Source organism: Sphaerodactylus townsendi, linkage group LG08 (genome assembly GCF_021028975.2).
Source record: "Sphaerodactylus townsendi isolate TG3544 linkage group LG08, MPM_Stown_v2.3, whole genome shotgun sequence".
Classification (NCBI taxonomy): Eukaryota; Metazoa; Chordata; class Lepidosauria; order Squamata; family Sphaerodactylidae; genus Sphaerodactylus; species Sphaerodactylus townsendi.
Genome location: NC_059432.1, coordinates 26592186 through 26616869, shown reverse-complemented (window position 1 = coordinate 26616869; position 24684 = coordinate 26592186). Strand labels below are relative to the sequence as shown.

Here is a 24684-nt window from a genome sequence, read left to right as displayed (position 1 = left end):
GCAGGGGTGGGTGGGAATTGTTTGCTTCTGAATTGCCAAGGAGGGCAAGAGCACATGGGGAAAGCCTTGCATGTGGAAGGTGTACTTCAGAGTAAGCCAGTGGAGGGTAAGCTTGTAGACCATGGAAGGGAGGAAGGCCAGGATCATCCTCAGTCATGGTTGTCACGGGTTGCCAACTCCCGGCGGACAAATCCCAGGACATTTGGGGGTAGATTCTCAGAAGCTGTGGCTTTTGGGACCAGGGCGGGGGCTATGCTCAGCGAAGAATATGGCTGTCAAGTCCACCCTCCATGGCAGACATTTTCTCAGGGGGGGAGAAGTTCAGCCCCCCCTGGAAGTTGACAACCCCATTAAAGGCACCAATTTTGATCCACCATCCAAGTGGAATTTGAGAGGGTTCTTTTGGGGTGGGGCATAATCAGTGTCTTTCAACACAAGAAAAGAGAAATGTGTGAAACGGGGGTTCTATTGCTGGTCATTTGAATCATGTACAAAACAACAGGCTTTTTACCCTCCCCCCCTTTTTTTTGCTTCGATGGTTAAACATGGACTCCAAAGAAAGGAACTTCTCCCTGCATGAGAATATATATAGTGTTATCTTCATTTGCAGCTCCAAGTGTTTTCTTTTCTGTGGAAAACGGGTCCAAATGGCTCTTTGGGTGTTAAAGGTTGCCGACCCCTGATCTAAGCCAACATTTATGGGTCTCTGTGTCTGCCTTCTTTTGGGCTCTGGGCCACCCTTATATGAGGCATGTATGCAAAAGGTGGTTGTGAGAGTGGGGTTGTAGCAGTGCCAATGACAGGCCAGGCTTTTCCAGGCTTGCACCTGTTTGGAATTCGGCAGGCTGTCTATGATACTTTACGGCTTTTTCCAAAGCACTGGCAGGTGTGAACTGGCTGCCTGCTGCTGCAGTGAGCCTCTGGTCTTGGCAGGCGAGATTAGAAAGTTGTCACATCTCGATTCATGGACCAGGCTTCCTGATGCAAACACAGCAGTGGAGAGAGCCTGCTTTGGGTCCAGCCTCTCGTTTTCTTCTTATTTCTTTGGGGTTTCTCCCCCCTCTTCCCCTGGATTTTTAAATATTTTTTCTGCAAAAGGGTTGATGACGTCCGTGGGTGAGCATAAACTTGTCTGTCATGATGGGCAACTGCACAATTTATTATGTGTTTCTCCCCCTTTTGAGTACATGGTTGGATGCTAATGCTGTTTGAAGTGTTAGCTTCTGAAATTCTAGCATGGGTAAAATTAACATACTTGATTTGCAGCTTTGCTGAAAATCCTCACTTTCTCTAGACAGCCTGATGCTTTTGTAGCCAACTTGCATATTCCAAAAGAGAGAGAGAGAGGGGGGGGGGGGGCTTGCAGAAACTGTATCCATTTTATTTTCTGGTTCTCCTGCTCAAGGCTGAAGGACAGAAGTCAAGAAGATGCTGCTGTTCCCTTGAGGGCTGAGGGTGAACCGAGAGATTCAGTACTACCGCATAGAGATGGAGGTGCAGGCTCCTTCCTTCCAGGAGCAGTCTACCAGTATTTAAAGGTGCCACACCCTGTTATGGGAGTACTCCAGAGGGACTGAAGTCATTCAAGGCTTTGAGAAGGTCAATTGGGGAAGATTTATGGTTCAGCAGCAGGCTCTAGGGCTATTCTCCTGCAAAGCAGCATTGAAGGGGGTGATCTACAGTGGGGAAAATGCAAACATTTTGTTCATGGGCCAAGTCTGAGTCAGAAGGCCGGGCTTTTTCCCAGGGCAAAGCAGGCTGACTCAGAGTCTTGGGGCTCCTCCAGCACAACTGGAGATTCTCCTGAGGGGGTGTTAGCTGCCCCTCCAAGTGTTTGGCTTCTTCCCATAACAAAGGAGTGCCTGTACACTGGTTCCTGATGCTGATGTATTGAGATAAGTCATGACTGGTGGAATTCTGCTTGCTGGTGTCTGTGAGCTGGAAGGACTCAACTTGGGATTGGAAAAACGAGTCGCAAATTAGTTGTGTCATGTGCTTTATTACATTTTGAGATAGTTCAGAACAGTTGAATAACCAGTGGCAAGAACAGCAGCAAGGAAATTGGAACGAAAAACTCTGATAATAAAATTGTCATGAACGTACCATATAAATATGAAATACTCAAGATCCTTTGAAAAGATGCCTTCAGATGACACATCAAGGTGATTTTAAGTCAGGATGTGCGTGAACTATCTTGTTGCCAGGCTGACATGCAAGCGCCTCTTCTGCTTTCCTTATGTGCTGGAGCACGATGAAGTATTGCTAGTATAAGGCTTCCTCCAGTTCTCCAAGATGTATGAAGTCAGGCTCATGACTTACTTAAAACTAGAGTTTGTTTAATCCAGCCTCCCCAAACCAGGATTCTGATTCTAGAGGGCCACATGTATGTCATGTGTAACCAAATCTAGCTTAAAACCAAGATTTCTTCAGTGGTGCCAGGGGGACGGGTGATGAGGCACAGAGACAAGTCTGGAAGCAAACTGGGTTTGTGCACACTCAGGATTTGATGTGATGTCTGACTACAGCTTAGTAATTCGTGCAGGAAACCTGAAATGCCAAAATTGCTATTTGCCATAATGATGGTGGAAGTGCCATCAAATCCCAGCTAATTTGTGGTGAGCCTGAAGGGTTTTAAAAGTAAGAGATGAGCTGAGGTGGTTTGCCATTACCTGCTTCTAGATAGTGACCTTGGAATTTCTTGGTGTCCTCCCATCCAAGGGCTACCCTGCTTAGCTTCTGAGAACTGATGAGAGTGGGCCAGTATATGGATATCCAGGCAGTTAATTCCTTATCTGAGATTTGAATTGTTGGCTTCCTACTCATGCTGCTGGGACTTGGTCCATTATCTGATACGTCAGTGCATTGATTAACATGTTACATCAAAAGCAAGTGCTACTTTCATTTATACAAGCTCTACATCGGACGTAATGACTGAATTGGCCCTTAGATTAGAGAAAACATCTTTACTCATAAACCTCACGTAAACAAATCAGTGCCATCCTTTATAAGAGATATGGTTAGTGGTAGTTCTAATCACCAGCAATTTCCTGAGTTAACTGGTAGGAATGCCGATAGTTGAGCTTACCATTGGCTTAAATTCCTGTTGGAAATTGATCCACTAGTTGCATGAATATTCTTGCTTTAGCAATTCAGTGCCAGAAGATCCAATATCTTAGTTCGTTTTGGGGACAAGAAGCAGCAATTTTTTTACACCTCCACTTAGTATGGAACCCCAGCATACCCTCAACTGAATCCCAGTGGGAAGGGCATCCCAGTAACATTGTTTGGGGTCTGAATGTGGCCACTTTTCTTGTATGGCGCGGGAAAAATGGCTCGAGTGCTCCATCACTGTTAGTGCTCCAACACGCATGTAGTATCAGCTCATTCAAACAAGTAATGCTGTTTATCCTCTCTGGGTCACTCCATCAATCTCTGTGTGTTGTAACAGCAACCTGGGGATATTTGTCTTTCATCTTGAAGGGTCCCAGTGCACTCTGCAGATTTAACAAGCTGATGTGGGAGTAGATGCAGGGATTAATGTGCTGAGCCCCATCAAATGTAACGGCTCCAGTGATACTGTGTAAGTTGTAACATTTTGGGTGAGATGCATCTGACTTCTAATGGACTGCCTGTGACACCTGTGGGGAAAGAACTGGTATTGAAGGGGTTCGTACTGTGTGTTAAACTTCTTTTTCACTTTTCTGAGCCTCTTTCTTCATGCCAGAGCTATATCTTCTGCGGTCCCCTCGTGTATTGAAACTCTGGGCTGTTCCCCTGCAAAGCAGCACTGAAGGGGGTGATCTGCAGTGGGGAAAATGCAAACATTTTGCTTAACATTCCCCGTTCCTCCTCCTCCCCCCCCCCCACAAGTCAGAACTCAAAAGGTGTTTTTGCGCTGATAACTTAACAGCTGTCTCTTTGCTGTACCTGTCAGCATGTTACATTGTTACAAAATATAATGTGAGGTAGTATTCCTCTTAAACATCTGTGGAGAGATAAAACTATTTTAAGTGTCCCTGAGTTTACAATCCCCCGAAGTTTTCAGAAGGTGACTCAAAAGCAAACCTGTTTCCTTTTCATACTTCTCTCAGATTTCTTAGAGAGTGTTATCCTGGTCAGTTGGCTGGTTACAAAAGAGTATCTGGGGCAGGATAAGAAAGCTATAGACTTAACCTTATGAATATACTCATTAATAAGTGTGTTCCCATTTTTAAGCATGTCTACTTAGAAGCCAGTTTCATTATGTTCAGTGGGGCTTACTCCTGGTGCATAGGATTGCAACCCCGGAGTGCCCCTTATCTCAGACAGTGTACTTAGCATCTTAAAACAAAAAACAAAATGAAGAAGCCATCCCTGCGGTGGGCCATGATTACATTTCAGATGTTTGAACGTATCCTTCAGAACTCTGCAGTCCATCTCCATATGGAAATCTGTGCCCCTGGCTCATGCCTCCTTGATCATGGAGCAATGTGTCATACAGCAGAGGTTCTCCTCCTTGACTTGTCTGCAGTTACAGAAGGACTTTATGTTTTCTTGAATCTCTCTGTTGCTGTCAAGAGAAATCCTCCACTTTCTGCTTTTGCTATGTGGTTCAAATTGTGGTCACCTGAAACTGAATTTGGGGCTTTCTGCATATTCTGTAACCAAATAAGAATGTATTAAATTTTGGTGATTTTGACAGGCCCAGCCCAACCAGCCATTCTCTCTGCCGAATGTTGTAATCCAAGAAAAGCAGAGTTGGGCAGGTATCTGGTAGGCTGAAATACTCCATGTTCTTTGTCCACATCCCGAAGTTGCAATAGCTGAAATTTACTTAAGTGTTGATGACCCAATAGTGTCTAAAACATTCTCTGAATTAGCGTGGTGTCCAAGATGTGGTCCTGCTTGAGATGGTTCTTTTGTCCTCGAAGTCCTTTGCAAACAAGTTACTGTGGGCCACTGAGAATTCACCCAGGTGGCGTTGTGGGCCAACCTGCAATAGATTCTCCTGTGCCATCAGCCCAGCCCTGCTAAACAGTACCTCACAGATATGATGGTGGTGAGTGTTCACAGTTACTGCCATAAATGAGCTCTAATCTGGGTTGCATTAAGGATTTGGTCTTTCTGCAGCCTAGCTATTGTCCCAAAGTAGTTTTATTTCCACTGTTTCCTTAGAATACTAAGCAGCCAATCAGGCCCTACTCAGCAACAGTGAGCAATTTGGGAATAATTGTGTGTCCCGTTGTTGCCATTTCTACCTTCCAAAGAGTATTCAGAACTCCAACAGGAGAGTCAGTGATGCCAGAAGGAAAACCCCTGAGGACCTAGTAGAAGCCATTAGCATTGAGGGGTGTGGGTCTTGAACTCATGAGTCCTTCCGAGTCATATCATTTGTCTGTCAAGCTGGGTGTTGGCAACTGTAAGCTGCTCTCCTGGGCCTCTGGTAGAGGACTTTCACATCACCAACTACCTGATCCTTTTAATTAGGGGTGCCATATGCTAAGCCCGGGACCTCCTCTGTGCCAAGTAGATGACCTGCCACCTTTGACATGCCCTTCCCTTTCACTGACCAGCACCTCCCCCCAGGGTGTCCTTCTTGCCCCACTCCCTGAATTCACATTCGCAGACTTGCACTTGGGAGCACGTGGCTTCCTTTGGTGTGTATTGTCTTCCAGGCATATATTGTGGTCCACGGGATCTTGGATACATTGGTGGCCTTAGCTCTGAGCCACAACATGTTTTCAGTGTCCTAATGCAATATCCTCTTGACACTTCACTGTAGAAAAATCTGTGTTGAGCCACCTGGTGGTAGTTTGTGGAGAGGCAAATAAGTTTTCTAAATAATAATAATATAAACCTGTAGAATCAGGTTTACTTCCCTGCTGCCTGTGTTGCATCATGGAAGCATTCCCTCACATCCATGCAGTGTCCAAAATGAAGAGGCCTTAGTCTGCCTGCTCATAGAAGATGCGGAATGAGTACCGGATAGGAGTAGAGTACATGTAAGTAGAAAAGTAAGTACCTACATGTAAGTAGAAATGTATGCAAGTGCTACACGGTGCCATCCTATGCAGAGTTACATCTTTCAGAGTCAGTGGATTCTCTCTGTTTATGATTGCACTGTTAGAGAAGCAGTGAAGCTCCATACTTTGACATGGTCTCAGGAGACATCAGTTCAGATCCCTCATTGGGTGACCATTGATTAATCACGGTTTCTACAGGGTTTGGGGAATGGTATAAGTATGGTGCCCTAAAGTATGTGGAGGAAAGGTGGGATAAAAACAGGGGCACATTTACCTTTGGAGCAGTGAAGCCTCTGACAGTTCAGTTGGAGCTCTCAGTGAAGAAAGCGTATTTTCCTCCAGGTCTATGAGAGAGGGGAATGTGGCCCTTTTGGCTAGCATTAAAAACCTGACATAAAGGATGTTGGGGAACTGGGAAAAAGTCCTGGCAGAACATGAAGCTAAGAGACCTGATATCGCAGAGGTGGCAGGTGGGCTGAAGGAAGGGTGTAGAGCATAGAAAATGGATACAGAAAGCACACCCTGGAGGGAATGTGAGTTGGGAATAAAGGAGGTTGATAGGCCTGGGGAGTCTTCAGCTTCTAGCTAGTTGGTTGCCACCTGCCTGAAAAACCAGAAGGAGGTCAGAAAGTAGGGCTGGGGCAAAATGGTGGAGGGGTCTTTGCATGGGTGGCAGGAAGAAACTAGACAGGAAGGATAGGCGCTAAAAGGATATTGCCTAAATCCTTACAAGCAAAATTCCAACAGTTGCAAAGTTTACCATCAATATAGCATGGTAGACTACCCTATATATTGTTATTATGTTGGGGGGGGGCTGAATTTAAAATATTGATGTGAACTAAATAGCCAGTTTGTTGGCTTCAGGCATCTGGTCTTGTGATGTTCACATGTTTTATCAAGTAACTTGCAGAAGCCTTGAGTTGTTAAAGGCTCTCTGGTTTCAGAGATCCCAAACTGAACTTGGAAAATACATAAGATTTCAGCAAGTCCTGAGCCTGTTGAAACTGGTAGAACTTGCTTCTCAGTAAACATGGCTAAGATCTGGCTATCAGGCTATAAAGATTAATCTCTACTTACCAATGCAGAAAAAAATTATTTTACCTTTCAGTACAGATAAGAATTTCCTCCAGGCTAAGAAGGCAGGGAGAGCCTTTCTGAACCCCTGTCTCTTTCCTTTTGATCCATCAACAACTCGATATAAACCTGCATAAGGAACTGGGCTTGTAATTGCTATGATCTTGTTTGCAAGGTTAACAGGCACAAAATATTTATTCTTCCCTTGTCCCCAAACACTTGCAACTTGGGCAAAACAACCTGGCAAGGTAACTAAACTGGGTTGTTGGCTTTTGTAATGCCCCCAAATGGCTTTGTGTGTTTGTGTGTGCGTGTTTGACTTCTGCGTGTGTGGGTGGTTATGGTTGCCTTATGTGAAAAGGAAATGAGCAGTGTCGTGTGGTTGCACTATTATTGCTGAATTGCTTGGGGGAACCCTTTTCCCTGAGGTTTATATAATCCAGCCAGGCTACAAGATGTTCTAATTTAAAGAAGGACATTGAGGGGGCTGACGTGGGGCACGGGGGTGGGGTAGGGGCTAAGGAAATCACTAAGTGATCTTTATTGCTTATGGGAAGTGCTGCTTGCTAACCCTGAAAAATTAAATGGTTTAGCTTTAGCCACTGAAGGTGGCCAGCGGCATCGGAAGCTGAACAAACCCTGGCTCTCCTGTCCTGTCCTTTGACGTTCAGAGGAAGCAGTTCTTGGGCCAGCAGGCACAGCAAGAAAGCGGCTGACTTGAGCCACCCCTGGGAACAAGGATTCCTGGAGCATCGGCTGCGTATGTGTTTGTACACTGGTGATTTCTGTGTTTTCAGCAGGAATCATCACAGATTGAACATTTGTAGTGGTGGATCATAATCTGCAAGGCCACAAAGAGGGTGAACCTTGTCATATGTCAAAATCCATGGAGTATTCTAAAAACATAGCTTTTCCTTTTTTCCTTTTAATTTAAGGAATCTTGTGACTGTAGTGGTAGGCGTGAAATGTGAGTTAGGATCATCTAGGTCTGCAGAAATAACTACAAGGGGCTTCTGAGCCTCTATAGCTCCTCGTGACAAGCCTCTTTAAAAAGCAAGATAAATTGTAACAAACAAGGAATCTGCAGATTTGCTTTATTTGCAAAACTTATGTAGGTTTCAGAAGTTTTCCTTTTGCAGAGGTTATGTTACTGTCTGAAGGCTAGTATGTTTACTGGGATTCCTTTCATACTTTGTATACGGATGCAGATTTGGTGACCTGGGACCACTTGGTCAGCCTGACCTATCCTATGTTGTTGTGAGGATAAAATGGGGAGGGGGGAGAACTCATTGCGCTGTTCTGGCCTTGAGCTCCTTGGAGGAAGGGTGAGATTAAAAAAAATAAAAGAGCTATAGTAGATATTTCTGTCTGATTTTGCTTACGCTCATTAAATGGATTGGACAGAAGCTTTTAACTCCACAGTCCACTTTTCCAACAAGGATACCTGCTTTTCCTTGGCTTCTTGCCCTCGTCTTTGCACCAGGAGACATGGTTTATTCCTTCTGAGAAGCAACAGAAATCAGAGATTTTACATATTTTCCAGCACTTAAACCCAGAAGACGGGCACAGTCCCATGGCTGTTACACAGGAATTTTAATGATGCCGCCACCACCATTATCAGATGCACTCAAGTGAACTGAAATGCCAGCCGAAATGGCCTGATGCGCACATATGTCCAACTTGCCAAGTTGATTGCACAGCAAGCAGTCTGGCAGCCTGCTGATGAGGCCTGACCTACTATTTCGGGAAACTCTGACTTGCAATAATGGTCAAGTAAAGTCTCAGGAGTGTGGGTGTGGGTGTGTAAGCCTAGCAGTCTGGATTGTTTGGTGCCATGAGTAAGCCATTCTTGGTTATTGAGGACTAGAACTAGGGCTGAATTTGTGCCAAGGTTCAACTACAACATATGCCCTCAGTGCCACTCTGAGAGGCAGCAGGGCCCCAAAGCAGGGGCAGGGGGCCTTTCCCTCTCCACCAAGTAACCACAGAGGGTATGCCCCTGTCAGGTGTTAGGGAGGATGACTTCCAGATCAGAGGGTGGCATTTCCAGGCAGACATGAGTCCCGGCATCTCCCTCTCCCCCTCTCTCTCACTGATTAGAGCCAATCCCTGTCATGCAAAGAGACCTCCTGCAGCGTGCTATTTAATTATAGCTCCCTCCATCTGGAGGTTTCTTAAGGTGCTGCGCAGTCGGAGATTCTTCCTGATAATAAATGACCAGAAAGAAGAGGTGTGGAGGCTGCAGTTCTGTAATGAGGCACAGAGATGTTAGAGATTTGACCAGTGAATGAGATGAGACTTGAACCTGATCCGGTATTGGCTGGCACTAAGTTTTTGGGAACATCTGTGTGTGTGAATCTTGGCTTAGGTTGGTGATTCAGTGCACGTACTTTTCTCAAACCATATGGCCAGCAAACCCTAACCCCCCCCCCCCCCCCGCCCTTCAGACAGTGTATTGGGCCAGAGGAATGGCTGGTTCTTATGAGTGGTGCATACAGGAAGGGCGGGTATTCTGCCCTGCCCTCTCGGGTTCTTTTTTGCCCTCCTGGTGTACATACTTGAGGTTTGAACATGGAGTGCAAGAAGCAGCTTAGCCTGATGCAGCCTGATGCAAACCTGGTGCAATGAGAAGGGAAGCTTCAAGTTTAGCAGCTTGGTTAGCTTGAGGTCTGTTGGCTGGGAGGTGACAACGAAGGAGTAGAAGACAAGGCTGTTTGAGTAATTGTTTGAATCTGTGGGGCCAGTCTCCCTGCCTGTCATTTGTTGAGTGGCATCCAAGGAGGTCTCAGGCCCCTTCTGCACATGCAGAACAATGTACTTTCAGTCCACTTTCACAATTGTTTGCAAGTGGATTTTGCCATTCCGCACAGTAAAATCCAGTGGCGAAGTGCATTGAAAGTGGATTGAAAGTGCATTATGCTGCATGTGCGGAAGGGGCCTTAGTGCTAGCAATGTTGGGTGGAATGTAGTGATTTGCAGAGTGAATGCATGCATAGATGTCTTCTGTAGCTCTGCACATCTGATGGGGATGCAGGAAGGGAGTGGAGACTGCTATGTGCCTTTTGGGGATTGCTGCACATGTACTTGTCCTTCTTGCCTGACTATACTAACTCTGTATTAGTATATCCTACCAATCCAAGGAAACACAGCAAAGTACGTAACATGCACTGGATGAAAAATGCAGCTGAGGATCTTGCTTTCATTCTTTTAAAAAATAAAAAGAGCAAGTTTCTAGTCCACCATCATCACAGAGTTTGGCTAAGGAGTGAGTGTGTGTTACCTAAGTGAAACCTTGAAAAGATTTCCAGGGCCCAGAGGCAGATCAGTTACCTCAGCATACTCTGCCCCAGCAGAAAAACACGTTAGGCAAAAATTGGGCAGCTCACAGAATTTAGATTACCGATCTGGATTTATTTATTTTTACAATAAAAGGCTGTGAATGAATCTGTCTGTGACTGTAACCGCTTCCTTGAAAACTCCAGTTCAGAATCTGTCTGAGCCAAAGAAGGAGAGAAGAGTTTGGATTTATACTCAAAGGGGCTTACAAACGCCTTTCTTTTCCTTTCCCCGCAATAGATACCTTGTGAGGGAGGCAGGTCTGAGAGAGCTCTGAATAACTGGGACTAGCCCAAGGTCACCCAGGCGAAATTTTTAGGAGTGAGAAAACAAATCCGCTTCGCCAGTTAAGCCTCCGCATTTGGCAGAGTGGGGAATCAAACCCAGTTCTACAGATTTGAGTTCGCCTGCTCTTAACCACTGTGCTACACTGACTTTCAAAACAGCTCTTAAGAGGCTGGTGTTTCCACTGCTGTTGAAACCTCTGGCATTCCACCTGGTTTTTGGAGCTGGCTTCTGCTGGGGCCCACAGTGTGAGCAGAAGGGTCTGTGGGGTTAGCATAGATGCAGCCTAGAAGTGGGCCTCGGCTGTCTGAAGATGAGCTCACAGTTAGTTGCAAACTGTTCTTGGCTCCCACCTGCTTGCTGCTGCTAATTTCATGCCCTGTGATCCAGGTAATGCTCCAGTGCCTCGCTCCGTCACCCAGGGCCTGAACTGCTTTTTTAGCCCAGCAGGAACCCAGCTGCTTCTGCTGCTGAACTTAAGCTGAATAAAAAGCTACTTTGCAAAAGCACCTTGCCAGCATCGGGCAGGGTTTCTGGCTGGAGCTGGGGGATAATTTTTGCCATTTGGAAAAGGAAAGAAGAAGTATCTGCAGATATTACCCCTCTATACAGAGGTGGTTGTAGCACACTCGAGAAGGTGTAGCTCATATGGAGTCATCCCCTCTGTTATAAACCTGTCATCAATGACTTAGAAGGCTGGTCGTAGATGGCTTATTGGTCTGATGCACGAGAAAAAAAAGGAAGGGCTTCTGTTTGGGAAATGTGATTCAGCTCCATTAGTTCAGCATCCTTGGAATTTCCCAGAACCAGTTCTGGGCACTGAAGCTCACCTCAGGATGACAAGCTGTCTGCCCTCCTGTGAGAAGCCATGGGTGATATTCCGCTTTTCAGTATTCCCGTATGTGAAACAAACTGATGAATTGTGGAAGAGGGATAATGATTTGAGCCCTCAGGGGGAGGGCGGTATATAAAATTAATAATACATAAATACATAAATAAATAAAAATCTGGAGATTCCATCTGCCCACCCTCAAATTCCCTCCTATACTCTGGAACTCTCTGGGGACTGGAGCAGATGGATTTCCCCTCCCCTGTCCTTCACCTAGGGTTGCCAACTCTGGGTTGGGAAATTCCTGGAGATTTGAGGGCTGGGCCTGGGAAGAAGAGTGCACCTTAGTAGGGTGTAAATGGCCCCTTTCTTCAAAGCAGCCCTTTTCCTCCGCAGGATCTGATTAACACCTGTCATCCAGAGATCAGTTGTAATCCCAGAAGTTCTCCAAGTCTCACCTAGAGGCTGCCCACTCGATTCTCACCCCTTTTAACTGTTTCTCAACATATACGCTCCAGGAGCACCAGGACCTAGTGAATGGGTGTATTCAGTCCCCAGGAGACTGTTCTGGGGCCAGGGTTTGTCCTTTTCTTTTGGTTACTTTGCACTCAGATTTGTGTGGGTGTCTTCGGAATCCCTGAGGATGCAGAGATTCTCCCTCCCCCTTTTCTGTGAATGGCCTTTTTTTTAAAAAAAAAACCATGCGAAGGCTGTCCAATTTACTATTAGATGTAACGATACAGACAGTTTGAGAATTTCTTGCAGCAAAAAATAGAAGAGAGGCACGATTTGCAGGGCTGTATTATTTTCTGTGAATAAGTCAGTGACAGAGTCTGCTGGTCTTCCTTTCCCTCCTGTGTAATGCCTGTATAATTAATTCATGAATCCGAAAGGCTGAAAAAGGACGAGAACCAACTCTTCCCTCGTCTACTTCTGTACCCTGGTTTTATCCACATAACTAAATGAGAGAATTTCTAGATGTGCCACTCATGTGTATGAAGGTAGAATAGTGAACCTTTTTATGGGATGGCAGGAAGCATGGCCTGCAGTTTCAAGCACATTCAGATGAGAAGTAGAAAAAAGTGAAGCTGAGATTCTCAGGGAAAATGAATCCCCCCCCCCCCCCCCCCCAGTTCTCTTTGGAACTGTGACACACTGCAGCCCAGAGCATAGTGTGTCACAATGCAACCCTGGTACAGTGAACAGGTAAGTGCCCATTTACAATACGGCTCTAGAATTTGGAGGATGTTTCTGTTCCTTCTGGAATCAGGTGCAGTAGCTTAAAATTGCTGGGGTTCACACTGGGTGTCTTGGCCCGCAGTGCAATTCATGAGAATGAAGGGAATGAAAAAGAAACTGACCCTTTCCCGCTTCCTCTCATGTTTTTATTGTGTTTGATTAGAAATGAGGAAAGGGCTCTCATGCAATGCACATTCCAGAGGACTGGGAGACTGTAAAAAGGTTTGAAGCTTACCAAAATAGACACGCTCCTCAGCTAACTAAGTGGAATGCTGTAGGTTTATACACTGAGCCAGCTCCTCAGTCCTGGAAGCTTCAGAAGGCCATGACTTTCAGCTGCGTTGTCTTGGTGTTTCTGATTTGTGAAAGAGAGACTCAGGACAGAGCAGGTCATGTTCTTGTTGTTTTTGCCCTGGGATTTTTTTTTCAAACCATCTCTGACTATTTTTTTTTCCACCTAGGACTTCTTTGAAAGCTACATTTCTGTGGCCTCCACTGTGCCTTCGGTGCTGTGCTTGATTGGGAACTTCCTACTAGTCAACAAGTAAGTGTAGCTGCATTAGTCACCTTGGTCTGTTCTTTCTTTCTGTGTCTCTGGACATGCCACTTCTCTCCCCAGGATGCAGTGTTAGCTCAGCGGTAAGCTATTCACCATGTTAAAAACTCTTGATGAACAAACGGATTCAGCCCAAAAAACCCTTTAGAGCACAACTTTCTCAAAGCGATTATGTCTTACTGTCATTTACTGTTTCTCTTAGCCCAGGGGTAGGGAACCTGCCAGGAGAACTGGAAAAGCAGCACATGAGAGCTGTCTCCCACCTATTGGGTGAAAATCTCTGCAAAACAACTCCAGTGATTCCCCTTCTTGACTCCCCACGAAGCAGGAATTATATTTTCTGAGAATCTGTCCTGTGATCTTCCAGGGATGCTGAAGCCTCTTATCTTATCCTGCCCACATTCTAGGAAGTGAACCTGTGAGTAGCCATCTGATAAATCCCATGGCCATAGTGGGAGTTGAAATGTGGGCACACTTTACTGGCCGTGAAGGAAGATTTGCTCCTCAGAACATCCCACCGGTGGACAGCCTCATTTGTTGAAACGGCACTTTCGGTCACTGCTTTGATGTCCTCCATTAACTGAGGTTGTTATCATTGAAAACGGTTTTTGTTTTCAGTGAACCATGGAAAGGGGGAAAGGCACCCAAAGCAAAGGGGGGGGGGACACAGAGATGATGAGATTGCCTGCTTTTCTTATATATTTCCCAGGTTGGAAATCCATTTCACAAAACCTATTACGTGCTTAATGCATTACATTTTAAACGTAGCATTCATTTATCTTTGGCACATTGTTGATTCTGCTGAGTGGCACATCCATAATCAATAAGTGTTTTATTATGCTAAGTTCTCAGCGTCATAAATACACATGAGGCCGACTTGCCTTTATGGAAACTCGTGCGCAAATCAGTTCCCCTTGGTTCGCTTGCCGCCAGAGGGTAACTTATGGCTACTCTGTGTTCCTCCCTTGGTGAAGGCATCTGTGATGACTAAAATATTACCATGCTTCTGAAATGGATGTCATGTTTGCACGAGTGAAGGTGACATTTTTTAAGAAGAGTGTGAAGAAGAAAGTGGGCAGTGCTAGTGTACTAAGTGTGCAAAAATTGATTACCGGGGTTCCTGTTTGCCCATAAAATGAATGGTTTGCTTGTTGCGTGTTCTTAAAAGTATCCTGTTCAGGTTGCATTTGTCTTGAGTCCCTGAGTCAGGCAGGTAACATTTCTTACTTGCACAGTTGACACGGCACAAAGTATATCACATCCTAGACCTGTTAGAGGAGGACATACATCACAAAGGGATACTTAAACCAGGATCTTAGTCCTGAAGGAGAAATAGAGCCTCCTTTCACGGACTTTTTCTTCCTTCTTCATCTTCTGCACTTAGAGAGAGCTGATCAAGTCTTCAGTGTCTATAATAAGCAGCTTTCCTGTTCAGGTCGCTAATTACCTTGTGAAGATAAGCCTGCAATTGCTTTTCCCCAGCCTACACTATTCCCCATACACAGACTTTTGACTGTGTGTCCTGTTGTGATTTCTTTTAGAAACAGGCATTTCCAGTTTGGCTTGGTTTATAGAGAGATTGGATCAAGGTACACATGATATTTTTTTCAAGAAAAGGGTTTTTCCCCCAAGCCCCCAGCCAGATTTCTTTTGCATCTTTTCTGAGTGGGTTCTTTTCTCCCTAAAACATTGGTTCATAGCAGCTTGTGTACTACCTGGCCTCCTTTCAGTTCCCAGAGAATACTCCAGGGGTGCCATAGGAGGGATGGGAATCACTAGGTTGCTTACAGACAATGGTGCAGCCAGGCTTTGAGGGGAAGTGCTGTATTTTCTTCCTATTTTGCAATTACAACAGATGGAAGCTCGTGGAGTCAACCGCAGTCGTGCACTATGTTCAGCTCAGGGAAGCCACCAGAAGCACAAGAATTTTGATTGATAAAATGTTGGTTTTCCTGCTCACACAATGGTTCAGGCATTATAATCAAATCTTTCTTAGCAAAATGCAGCAGAGCCAAAGTTTGTCCCATTTGCCCATGCTTGGCCACAGCCCTGCTCAATTGGCTGTGAGGATGTGGCTGCTTGTACAGCCCTCTTCTTTATCATGGCTGAGACAAGGAGAATTATAAGAAGCCCAATAACTAAGTGGGGGAACATAACCAGCTTTCCAACTTTACAGGACACTTCAGGCAGGAATAAAGACAGTTTCATTTGGTTGGACAGCAGAGCTGAAACTTGGATTTTCTTCCTGATGTTGAGTCACACGTTACATTTTTAGTACTACACATCAGACTTGTGCCTTAACAACTGCAGCGTGAATGTGACAAAAATCTGCTTGCAAATACCTGCATCACACATGATGCCTCTTGTATATGTCTGCAGCTCCTTTAAGGTAGTGGCAGACCCAATTTAGCTTCTGGATCATATATGAATGACCCCTTGAAGCAAAACAGTGACAGTCCATTTAATGGTGCAAAGATGATAAATTCCTTTTAACTCTCTGGTGAAAAGGCACAATTTCAAACCTGAGAGTCCTCTTATTATACTATACAGTGTTACGTACATTACAGAAAAGACAGACTGGGTCTGGTGTCCCTGCTCTGCAATGTAACAGTCACATATGACTTGATCAATTCCAGTGTCAGTTTAGGATTATGACAATAGTGCATGCCTTCAGCATATCCACACAGCCATTAAGAACATAAGAACATAAGAACTAGCCTGCTGGATCAGACCAGAGTCCATCTAGTCCAGCACTCTGCTACTCGCAGTGGCCCACCAGGTGCCTTTGGGAGCTCACATGCAGGAGGTGAAAGCAATGGCCTTCTGCTGCTGCTGCTCCCGAGCACCTGGTCTGCTAAGGCATTTGCAATCTCAGATCAAGGCGAATCAAGATTGGTAGCCATAGATCGACTTCTCCTCCATAAATCTGTCCAAGCCCTTTTTAAAGCTATCCAGGTTAGTGGCCATCACCACCTCCTGTGGCAGCATATTCCAAACACCAATCACACGTTGCGTGAAGAAGTGTTTCCTTTTATTAGTCCTAATTCTTCCCCCCAGCATTTTCAATGAATGCCCTCTGGTTCTAGTATTGTGAGAAAGAGAGAAAAATTTCTCTCTGTCAACATTTTCTACCCCATGCATAATTTTATAGACTTCAATCATATCCCCCCTCAGACGTCTTCTCTCCAAACTAAAGAGTCCCAAACGCTGAAGCCTCTCCTCATAAGGAAGGTGCTCCAGCCCCTCAATCATCCTCGTTGCCCTTCTCTGTACTTTTTCTATCTCTTCAATATCCTTTTTGAGATGCGGCGACCAGAACTGAACACAGTACTCCAAGTGCGGTCGCACCACGGCTTTATATAAGGGCATGACAATCCTTGCAGTTTTATTATCAACTCCTTTCCTAATTATCCCCAGCATAGAGTTTGCCTTTTTCACAGCTGCCATGCATTGAGTTGACATTCCCATGGAACTATCAACTAAGACGCCCAAATCCCTTTCCTGGTCTGTGACTGATAGCACTGACCCCTGTAGCGTGTATGTGAAGTTTGGATTTTTTGCCCCTATGTGCATCACTTTACATTTTGCTACATTGAACTGCATTTGCCATTTCTGAGCCCACTCACCTAATTTATCAAGGTCCGCTTGGAGCTCTTCGCAATCCTTTGTGGTTCTCACCATCCTACATAATTTGGTATCATCTGCAAACTTGGCCACCACGCTACCTACCCCTACTTCAAGGTCATTTATGAATAGGTTAAAGAGCACTGGTCCCAATACGGATCCTTGGGGGACACCACTCCCTACATCTCTCCATTGTGAGAACTTCCCATTTATACCCACCCTTTGTTTCCTGTTCCTCAACCAGTTTTTAATCCATAGGAGGACTTCCCCTCTTATTCCTTGATTGCTGAGTTTTCTCAACAGTCTCTGGTGAGGAACTTTGTCAAAAGCCTTTTGGAAATCCAAGTAGACAATGTCCACTGGTTCCCCCTTATCCACATGCCTGTTTACACCCTCAAAGAACTCTAGTAAGTTTGTAAGACAGGACTTACCTCTGCAAAAGCCATGCTGACTCTTCCTCAGCAGGTCTTGCTTTTCTACATGTTTTATAATTTTATCTTTAATGATAGATTCTACTAATTTACCAGGAACAGATGTCAAACTGACTGGCCTGTAATTTCCTGGGTCCCCCCATTTTTTCTGACCTGGAGTGATCCTGGGTTGGTGGGAGAGGGGTCGCATTTGACCTGTTGGGGAAACCTACAAATGTACACATGGGTCTCTCCAGCAGGCCGAAGAGGACACCTCAGGGACCATGGCAGACCTGGAGATGGGTGCAGTTGCAGGCCTCCATTTTCATGCCAGTTTTGGATACGAGATGACTCTTCTACCCCTGTAGGCTTTGCGAGCCTTTCTTTTAAGTGCTATTTACTGCCTGTTACACTTGTGGCTTAATGATTGCTGTATGTATCCATTCACTTAGATTGAATATCTGGCTGAAGGAGAAGTAATGCAGGTTGCATTTCTTTGTGTGTTGGCAGGAATGAGGCTCTATTTCTCTGTGCCATTTACAATGCTGTACACATTGCCTTTTTGTTTTTTCCTCCTACCCCCTCACTCTCTGTCAGAGTACTTTTGTGTAGAAGTCCTCACCACCCCACCCACACCAAAAATCTGTAACACACCATCACAGTCAAGTTGCAAGGAGCTGGAAAAGAGCAGGAGACTTTTGTTCAGAAGCTGCCTTCTCACTGTTGCATTTCTTCTCCAGGGTCTCCGTCCATGTGCGCATTCTGTCCTCCTTGGTTGTCATACTGGCTGTGTTAATAGTGATCACAGTGCTGGTGAAAGTGGATACTTCTTCTTGGACTGGTGCATTTTTCATAATCACCTTGATCTGCATCGCTGTCATCAGCAGTGCCGGCACAATCTTCAGCAGCAGTGTCTTTGGCCTCACTGGGTGTTTCCCCATGCAGAATTCCCAAGCCCTGATTTCAGGTAAGTTCTCCCAATGATGCTTACTCAGGAAAGGGAACGTTGCCAATTGCTGACTCCTGTAATTGGGTTTGTGAGCACAAATGCTCGTGAGCACAAATGCACGTGCTGTCTTTGGACTTCTGAGTAGTTGCAGCCAAAACCTCGTGACAGTTAATTCCCTTTGAATGAAGTGCACTGAAAGCTGACTTTTTTAAAAAATTAAAAACCAGAGAGTGCTCTTAAAAGGAAGTTCTGCAGGAAACTCAGCAGCTTCTCTGAGCCGATTTTGCAATTTCTGTAGATTTCTCATTTCCTTGTTTTTTTATTTCATATTCTGATCTCTCCCAGAAGTTTAATCCCGTGGTCCTCTCCTGAAGATCCAGCACTAACTTTTTTTCAATACTAAAAGGGAAACATCTGCATTCAGCTCCATGTTTGTTTATGTCTTAGAAAAAAATATGAAACTTTGCATTGTCTCATTTTATATTCAGCATTAACATTAATTTCCATAACTGATGAGTTCCAAGTTTGCAGCTATGAATGATGAGGCCCCTCGAGGTTTTGGAGGCGTTGATAACACTGGAAATATACTTTCAGGGTGGAGGAAGGCGGGGGGAGGAATAGATGTGAAAATCAATGCAGAGATTTCAAGGATTCTTTTCTGCCATTGCAGTTAAGTCCATTCTGGTGACTGTTCAGCCAGTGGGTGAGGGTGGCATATGAAAATACACAGAGCACTGGCCATCTGGAATCAGAGACCAAAACTGAAACTGTGAATGACTGGAAATGTTTCAGCTTTTCCCTCAACCCCTGTTGGAAGCACTTACAGAATGCTGGATCATAACTTTATTTTTTAGTGCAGAGACAGCCTCTCCCTGCATTGGGAAACCCTTGCATATGACATCCATGAAGGGGCTCTGTGGAAAGAATGGGAAGGAAAGGCGGAAGCCATTGCTCAGGGCTGATGAAAAATCTCACCTAGGCGGTTTGTCTCATTCTCAACAGAAGTGGCTAAGCTCTCTGCAATCCTGGGGTACTTCTTAGTGTGGGGAAAGTCTCTTCTCAACATTTCTGTTTGAAAAAGAACCACGTGAAGTCATCGTTACTGAAACATATAAACTGTTGGTATTCTCAGGATTCTGACAGCCTGCTGCCCCAAATGAGATGAATACTGATCTTTCAAAAGGCAGCATGTATAACTGCCTCTGTACTCCTTTGGGAATCATAGTAAATTGTCTGGTGCTTAAAAGCTACCAAACAAGACTGCCTTAGTCAAGGCAGGACCTTTGTATACTCAGGGGACTCCCAAGGTATGCAGAAGACACTGAAAGCTAACTAAAAAATCACCAACAGCACTTTCTAAACAACCAGCCCATTGAAGACACTCATGTGCTCTGGTGCATGAATGTGGAGAGTGGCAGAGGAGAGTTTAGCCTGCTGAGGAGGGGTGAGCGGGGGTTTCAGACTGTCCCTTCCCATTGAATCCCCCACCTTTCTCCTTTGAAATTCAAAAGCCACTTGCCATGTGGCAGAGCTGGCCTTCCTCTGTTGTAATAATCTCCAAATAAATGGGAACATCCATGTCCAAGGGAACCAACCAGCCCTTCTTGTTTGTCTTCTCCCTGTCCTTCCCCACTGAATATGAATGATATAGCCATACACTGAAACCACACTTTAGCAAGGCAGGAGGGTAGGGCTCACTTGCTCTAGTTACCATTCATCCTGATGTTGGCACAGCATTCTCCTTTTCAGGGGTTCCATACTCAAGAACAGCTTGCCATATGGTGGAGCCCCTCCCCTCTAGTGGTTATAAATGCCAAACTAACAGTAACATCCATTCCCAAGGAAACCTCTCTGTCTATTTGATTCTCTTCATGACCTTGTTCCACTCTACTTTACAGCCCTATTATTGAAAATATGCTTGAGTAGGGGAGCACAAATGTGACTGCTTCTCTACCTAGTTCATGTCTAACATTGGCCCAGCATTCTGCTTTTCAAGGGGTTCCACACTTAGGAGCCTTCAGCAATGCTCCTAACTGCATAGGCGAAGGCTACACCTGTTTAATATATATGAAGAGAGGAAGAGTTTGGATTTATACTCCACTTTTCTCCTTAAAGAGTCTCCAAGTGAGTTTGAAATTCCTTCCCTTCCCCACAACAGACACCTTGAGAGGCGGGTGGGGCTGAGAGAGTTCCAAAGAACTGTGACTGGCCCAAGGTCACCCAGCAGGCTTCATGTGGAGGAGCGGGGGAAACAAATGCAGTTCTGTAGATTAGAACTCACCACTCTTAGCCAGTACACCATGCTGCATTTAGGCTACTTTAAGTGTAGGTCCTGTATTGAAGGTATCAGTCGTCAGAGCTCTGTGGATAATTACATTTTGGTCTCACTGAGTGATTCTAACAGGGCTTGGGGTTTGAAGGCCTCCTCCTGGAAAATGGACCTTTTCTGATCATAGCTAATTATGTCCCAGCTTACAAGGATACTTTCTTAACAGTTCTGGTAAGACTCCTTAAGAAGTCACCCTTGCATCAAGGAAATGTAGGCAATTATAGAGCAGCCACCAAGGTTTTTTTTTCTAAAAAAAATAAGCTACTTGATCAGATGGTAGCAGAACAACTGCAGGCCTATTTGGATCTGTCCTTGATCCGCTTCAGACCTGGTGTGCTGCCAAATGGCATTTGCCGGGTAATCTCCATTTTCATACAGTTAAGGGTTGTGCATCTTTATTGATCTTGATGGAGCTTATCAGCAGCTTTTGACACACTCTGTCATGATATTCTGTTGGATCAGCTGGAGTCTGTGCTAAGCACGAGAAGAGCCCGTTGCTGGTTTTGTTCTTTCCCTAATAATTGGATGCAAAGCATTTTCCTTGGACAGGTAACAACAGTCTGAGCCAATAAGGACTTATCCTGTTGTGTTTGCTCTTTCAAATGTTTGCACCCAAGGCACAAAACTCAGACATTGTGGACCATAATGGATCTTAACAGGAACTAACTATGCTGCCTCATGATGGCTCCACCTTGTGGCAGGGTCTGGCTGCATTATGGCCCATGTAACTATGAGGGCGGGGGGAGCAGGGTCAGAACCCTTCTAGCCTGAGAGGTGGCATTCTGACCCCAGCTCTGGAAATTTCTCCCTGGGATGGAAAGAAAACATTTCTCCATTGTGTCCTGGGGACTTGCAACAGAGACATTTACTCCTTACAACCGCCTGGGGAAGTTCTGTTGCATCCCAGGGGCTTGCAATGGGGAACTCTTGGGTGAGATTTCAGAACGTGAGTTCCATCTCTCAGTTGAGAAATGGAATTTTGAAACCTGCCTCCCACATGGGAAATTACTGCTGATCAGAACATACCGTACCTGAGCCTCATCATCGCCTATGATGACCTATTTCCTTCCATGCCCAATTTTATGTGCTGTTTTGACTTTTAAAGCCCTTCATAGCTAGGGACTCTCAGGTCTATTGGACCACATCTCTTGATATGAAGAGGAGGAGTTCTCTCCTGTAAGGAAACTCAAAGGGGCTTACAAACTTCTTTCCCTTCCTCTCCCCACAACAGACACCTTGTGAGGTAGCTGGGACTGACAGAGTTCTGAAGAACCGATTAGCCCAAGGTCACCCAGCAGGAATGTAGGAGTGGGGAAGTGAATCTGGTTCACCAGATAAGATTCCATCACTCATGTGGAGAGTGGGGAATCAAACCCAGTTCTCCAGATTAGAGTCCACCTGCTCTTAACCACTGGAGCCCGCTGGCTCTCATGTGCTCCCAGGTGCCACTTGCACTTTTCGGATGATCTTCATACAGGACCTTCCTTCAAATAAATCTGTAGGGCTTATGCCATGAAGGGGTTTTCCTAAAGAGGTGTGAAAGGCAGCCTCCCTACTTGCAGGCTATATAAAGGTGTTTCATTTCTTAAGTTGGGAGGGGGGGGCTTGGTTTAATATAATTTTTTCCTTATGATGGTATTGTTTGCCGCCCTGAGCCCTATTGGGAAGGGTGGGAGGCAGAAGATAGATGGATAGATGGATAGATAGATAGATAGATAGATAGATAGATAGATAGATAGATAGATAGATAGATAGATAGATAGATAGATAGATAGATAGATAGATAGATAGATGTTGATTTAGTTTTGTTGCAGTTTGATGTTGCATGTATAAGCAATCTAGGAAAATGACAACATCCATTTAAAAAAAATAAATACATGGAGGAAAAGGGGGCATGATTTCTCTTCCTAGTCTACACATGTTGCCTTTAAAGTCATGCCATTGTGTACAGTGCTACTCTCACATTCATAAATACAACTGATATAAAATGTTCAAATACTGGAGACTTGCACATTTCTGATTTGGGATGGAAGGGCAGTGTTGATAAGAACAACAAAGTCTGCCCCAAACATAGCAATGCACATAGCAATTTCACAGCCATGCTGTGAAAGGATGCTTTAAGGATATGCACAGAGGAAAGAAAGGAAGGAGAGGCGAAAACATGCAAGGTAATAAGCAGAGGAGGAGAAAGTAACACTGCTACGAGGAAAAGCATCCAGAACCACACAACTTCTTTCAGTGCAACTGCTGTGGAAATATCAGCCTAAATGCTCGTCTGCTCTTTCTCCCCCTCCCCTTTTGTAGTGTTGGCTGTTTCCATTCCAGCTCATCTGGTTTGATTTTAAAACAGCTCCCTCCACAAAATGTGTGCTTTGGCAGATCTACGGCAGGCTGGGACTTCTTCTGCAGCTCTCTTGTCCTGCTCCTCACCCCCCACCCCCACCCCCGTTCTTTCTCATGTAGGTCAGGCCATGGGAGGAACGGTGAGTGCCGTGGCATCGGTGGTGGATCTGGCATCAGCATCCAGCGTTACGGACAGTGCTCTGGCCTACTTCTTGATGGCGGATGTCTTCATTGTTCTGTGCATTGGGATGTACCTGATCCTCCCCAAGTTAGAGTATTCCAGGTAAATCCCACTGGACCATCAGGTCAAGTCTCAGCGTGGGCCTTAACAATTTAGTGATCCAAATTTAGCCGAGCTTGCTACAGATGCCAAGGGCCTGCATTTCCAAGGAAGAGCTCTCCTTCTGTACTGAGAAGATGTTGCGCAGTGCCAACCCATATTCTACTGGGCTGAGCTTCCTCATTTGAGCAAAGCCCCAGGTGGAAACTGTTGGGTATGCAGTGGTGTGCACAGATTTTTTTTCCCTCCCTTCTCTGAAAGGCTGCCCTTTGTGTAGATGTTCTGGCAGTGTCAGAGACGACACAGACACTGAGAGAGGACTATTATTGTGTTTGCTAACTACGAAATATAGGTAACCAGCTGCCTGAGCCCTGTGGCAGAGTTTCCTCCAGATCCAGTGTTCCCACAGTTCTTGTGCTCCATCTCAGAGTTTTATTGCAGCTTTGTTTGTAGGCTGACATGGCTCATAGCTCTTGCTTAAGTGACTTCCCAGCTGTAGGTCAAATCGAAAATAATGAGCTTCTGACCTGCTATCTAAGGATTTCTGGGTGACAACATCTAAGGTCATTGTTCTCTGCGAGACAGTCTTGTTCAGTGCAAGCCGGTTATGGTGCGGGCTGGTTTAAGCCTCACTGGATCTCCTCATAGCTGTTCTTGCCTGTTTCTTGTTCGGGGCCTCTGCCAATTGGTGCAAAGGCAAGACAGAATGCTAAGCTGCCTCACGGTGTAGCTGCTAAAGGGGATGAATTTGGAAGTCCCAATTTAAATCCCTCATCAGCCATGAACCCACCAGGCAGCCTTGGTGAGCTGGCCAGCCCTCCCTCACCCCAGATCTCTGCTATGGGGATGATAATGCTGACCTATTTTATAGCTTCGTTACAAGGATGACTGAGAGAAAGCCTGTGAAATGCTTTAAGCACTCAACAGTGCACTAGAAATGTTGATAGGGGATTGCCATTTATGCACCATCATCCAGTACATCTGATGGAAAAGACATGCACATGTGAAAACTCAGACTACACTGAACAATGTGCTTCAAGCAGTTTTGGTGCAGTACAGTGGGAAAATAATGCAGGATAATGAAGAAAACATGATACTGAAACTACTATATAAAAAGTGCAAAATATTTTTATAAGGTACAAGTAAGACAATTAAATGCATCACAGTCAAAATGCTATGAAAGATCATGTATAAAAGATTGCGTCATCTTCTAGTTGAAGCATGAGAAACAGAAAATAAAAGTCCAAATAGTGATCCTGGAGAAAAATATCGTTCACATGAAAGGACAGGTTTTCCAGATAAAAAGTTCTTGCTTTGTAGGGAAATATGATTCCCTCTTCCTCAGCAGTACAAAGAACTGATGTGTGCAGAGGAGAAAACTGTGAAGTGTCGATGCAGCCCTCAAACGCTGCCTTTTCAGAATATCTG

At 45.1% G+C, this 24684-nt stretch overlaps 1 protein-coding gene across 1 annotated transcript in view; it reads left to right on the top strand.

The window, feature by feature from the left end:
* The window catches only part of SLC29A3 (solute carrier family 29 member 3), a 35231-nt gene that overhangs the window by 5866 nt on the left and 4681 nt on the right, over window positions 1–24684 (top strand). The window contains exons 3-5 of the mRNA XM_048507043.1: window positions 13227–13309; window positions 18096–18322; window positions 23097–23259. Of these exons, the coding sequence (XP_048363000.1) occupies window positions 13227–13309; window positions 18096–18322; window positions 23097–23259 (473 nt within the window). The remainder of the gene's footprint in view (window positions 1–13226; window positions 13310–18095; window positions 18323–23096; window positions 23260–24684) is intronic.